General features: G+C 46.3%; 1 protein-coding gene across 1 annotated transcript in view; it reads left to right on the forward strand.

The window, feature by feature from the left end:
- Positions 1-6: 6 nt before the first annotated feature.
- The window catches only part of ANAPC7 (anaphase promoting complex subunit 7), an 8,754-nt gene continuing 5,130 nt past the window's right edge, over positions 7-3,630 (forward strand). Inside the window, exons 1-5 of the mRNA XM_005424014.2 lie at positions 7-143; positions 1,278-1,464; positions 1,920-2,039; positions 3,132-3,243; positions 3,463-3,616. Coding sequence (XP_005424071.1) covers positions 43-143; positions 1,278-1,464; positions 1,920-2,039; positions 3,132-3,243; positions 3,463-3,616 — 674 coding nt within the window. The 5' untranslated portion in view covers positions 7-42. The remainder of the gene's footprint in view (positions 144-1,277; positions 1,465-1,919; positions 2,040-3,131; positions 3,244-3,462; positions 3,617-3,630) is intronic.

Consider the following 3,630-nt stretch of genomic DNA (forward strand, 5'->3'; position numbering starts at 1 on the left):
CCCCGGCCCCCGTCCCGTCCCTCCCGCCCCGCCGGCGGCAGCATGAGTGTGGTGGAGCACGTGCGCGAGATGGCGGCCGCCGGGCTGCACTCGAACGTGCGGCTGCTCAGCGGGCTGCTCCTCACCATGAGCGGCAACAACCCGTGAGTGCCCCGGCGGCAGGGGGCGCGCGGGGCGTGAGGGGGCGGGGCCGCTCCTGGGCTGTCCCTGCCCCTGTCCCTGTCCTGGCGCCTTCCCCTGGCCTGTCCCTGTCCTGTTCTCTGCCCCCGTCCCTGTCCTCTGCCCCTGCTCTGTCCCTGCTGGGGCTGGAGCCCGACTCTGTTCGGGTATCAGCATCAGCGTCCCTTTGGGGTGCCCCCTACAACATGGGTGTCCTGGCAGAGAATCACAGAATCGCCGGAGGGACCTTGAAGATTGTTTTGTTTCACCCCTCCTGCCTCAGGCAGGGACACCTTTCACTATCCCAGGCTGCTCCAAGCCCTGTCCAGCCTGGCCTTGGACACCTCCAGGGATGGGACAGCCACAGCTGCTCTGGGCAGTCTGTGTCAGGGTCTCACCACCCTCGCAAGGAAGAATTTTTCCTAATATCCCATCTAAAGCTATTCTCTGTCAGTGTGAAGCCATTCTCCCTTGTCCTGGCACTCTAGTCCCTTGTAAATTGTCTCTCTCCATGGTGTTGGTTGGCTCCCTTCAGGTCCTGGAAGGCCACAGGTGGGTCATTTGGTCTGCACACATATTAGGAGTTTTATAGAGAGGGGTTTTATAATGTGGGAACAGGAATATAATGTAGGAAAAGCTGTACAAGGAGCTGAGTTGCCTTTTAAATTTGAGGCCAAACAAAACTCTGTTCTTTTAAACTCGAGTTCAAACAAAAGTCTTCTGAAATCCGAACGGGTGAAATGCTGGATCCTGAGCTAATAAAAGGTGAATGAATCCCAGGAGAAAGTTGATGCAGTGTAATGGATGTTTACAGCCTGTGGCTTGTTACAGAAAGGATGGGGGCAGTGGCCAGGCAGCCAAACATTGAGCTGCTGCTGCTGCTGAGGTGTCAGGAGTGGCTGCTGCATTTGTTTGTTTACAGATAAAAGAAATTGGTGAGCTAAGCCCTGTGTGAGGAGTCAGTGCTGTTACTCAATGGTCCTTCCAGTGCAGTGAAGGGGCTGCAGCAGTTGCAAGTTGAAGCCAGACAAACCAGAGCTACAAATCCTTTGTTTCTGTAAGGTTTTGATTTTTTTGCAGCCATCTGACCTCAGCCTTTCTGTCTGCAATTCTTCCAGGGAGCTGTTCTCTCCCTCTCAGAAGTACCAGCTCCTTGTCTACCATGCAGACTCCCTGTTCCATGACAAGGAGTACAGGAATGCTGTCAGCAAGTACACCATGGCCTTACAGCAGAAAAAAGCCTTAAGTAAAACCTCCAAAGTCAGGCCTTCTACTGGGAATGCTGCATCAACACCCCAAAGCCAGGTAATTAAGAATTGATAATGTGCTGCATCAAGTGATCACATTCCCCCTTCCAGTTAATGTTGCTGACTCAATATTCACAAAGTCACTGAGGCTGGAAAAGATCCTTGATGCATCACTGACCACATCCCTGAGCATCACCTTTACATGTCTCTTAACCACCTTAGATTTTGCCTTTATCATGTCAAATAAACCTGACATTTAAGGCTAATTAGTTGGATAATATCTGTGGTGTTTTCTAATGCAAAACTGTAAATGGTCTCCAGCATGAAATTTTTCTGTATGTGTACATCATACTTTTAATACAGGAACAATGTGAGCTAGCAGTGAGCTGCATTGTTAACTTACATGCACCAGATATTTCTCAACACAGTATAAATATTTATGAAGAAACCTCATTAAAATTTTCATACCTGATTAAACCAACATCATATTTAAGTTTCTCTTTTTTGTTTCAGTGTTTACCATCAGAAATTGAAGTGAAATACAAAATGGCTGAATGTTACACAATGCTGAAGCAAGATAAAGATGCCATTGCTATTCTTGATGGGATTCCTTCCAGGCAGAGAACTCCAAAGGTGAATTCTGGCAGGTTTTTGTCACAGCCTCGTGGTCAGTGTATCTCTAGGGCAGAACATATTATCTAGGTTTAATGGCATTTTGTCTTTTTCATTAGTTAAATATTGTTTGGTAGCACTTCCTAATTTTAAATTAGCTGATTTGGACCCTTTTCTTTCAAATCATACCAATTTTGTATTTCCTCTGTTAGAAAGAATATAAAGAAAAAAAAATGAGGGGAGTTAAATGTTTTGTGCATCTTTATTAACTTCTTGTGTAGTTGGAGCAGTGGCAAATCCTTGAGAGGCTGGAGACTTTGGCAAGTAGAAAGTCTGCTAGTGCTCCATCTTTTAAAATCTTTTAATCCTTTTCAACAACAGTTTAGATAATGTTAAATATTTAGATCCCTTTGTGGTCTGCAGTGCCAAATCTGTGGAGTCTTTGCTTGCTGGCTCTGTTTCTCAGAAGGGCTTAAAAGATTAACACATCAGATCAGTCAGCTGTGTTTCATGTTAAATTGTCCTAAAAGTGTACAGGCTTAAACTCCAGTTAATGTCAGAGTGTTCTGACCAACTTGCAGAGCAGAAAAAGAAGAATAGATTGAGAAAATCAAACTTTTCTCAATATAGGCCAGTAAATGGAAGTGCTGCAGCAGAAAGCAGCTACTTGTGTTGTGAGGAGCTCAGATAATTTCTGTTCTTTACTCAATCATGGCTCCATTCAGAAGCTGAATGGAAACTCTCTCTGACTTGCTAAGCTAATTCAAACACTTCCATGGACACAGAGATTCCTGGAAGGGACTGATTAAGGGATGTACAGATCCTTCTTGGCATTGTGTACTTGCCCATCTTTTGACTTCTTTGCTGCAAAACACAGATTTCAAGGTGCACTGTGCACATACAAAAGAATGTAGATTTTATTTCTGAGCTCAGAAGGAAGCCACAGTTTCCATTTTGTCCTATATGGTACCATGGAGTGTTCTCACAAATGCAGGTTATCTTGTCTTCTGCCCAGAGCAGAGGCTGGCAGGCCTGAAGACAGAGTTGTGACCTTTCTTAGTGATTCTTTGTGCTGCTCACACTTGACTGTCCCCACATTTCTGTGGCCTGCAGATCAACATGATGCTGGCAAACCTGTACAAGAAGGCCGGCCAGGAGCGCTCCTCGGTGACGAGCTACAAGGAGGTGCTGAGGCAGTGTCCCTTGGCCCTGGATGCCATCCTAGGTGGGTGTCTGCACTCTCAGCGCTCAGCCCTGGTAAAATTTTAATTACATTTCTGTAACTGTCTTGCATTTGCATGTCATACCCACATTATAGAAATTGTAGCAAGCCCTGTAATCAGCTGCTTGTGCTTGTCAGGGGATGGAGTTTCTGCCCCTCAGACAGTTTGTATCAAAAGCAGTTTTGGGTGGCTGAGACTGATGTGTGAACCCCTCTAAACAGGTTTGCTCTCACTGTCAGTGAAGGGAGCAGAAGTGGCCTCCATGACCATCAACATCATCCAGAGCATTCCCAACCTGGACTGGCTCTCAGTGTGGATCAAGGCATACGCCTTTGTGCATACTGGAGACAACACCAGGGCAATAAACACCATTTAGTAAGAGCTGGAAG

The sequence above is a fragment of the Geospiza fortis genome, unplaced genomic scaffold (assembly GCF_000277835.1).
Source record: "Geospiza fortis unplaced genomic scaffold, GeoFor_1.0 scaffold145, whole genome shotgun sequence".
Lineage (NCBI taxonomy): Eukaryota > Metazoa > Chordata > Aves > Passeriformes > Thraupidae > Geospiza > Geospiza fortis.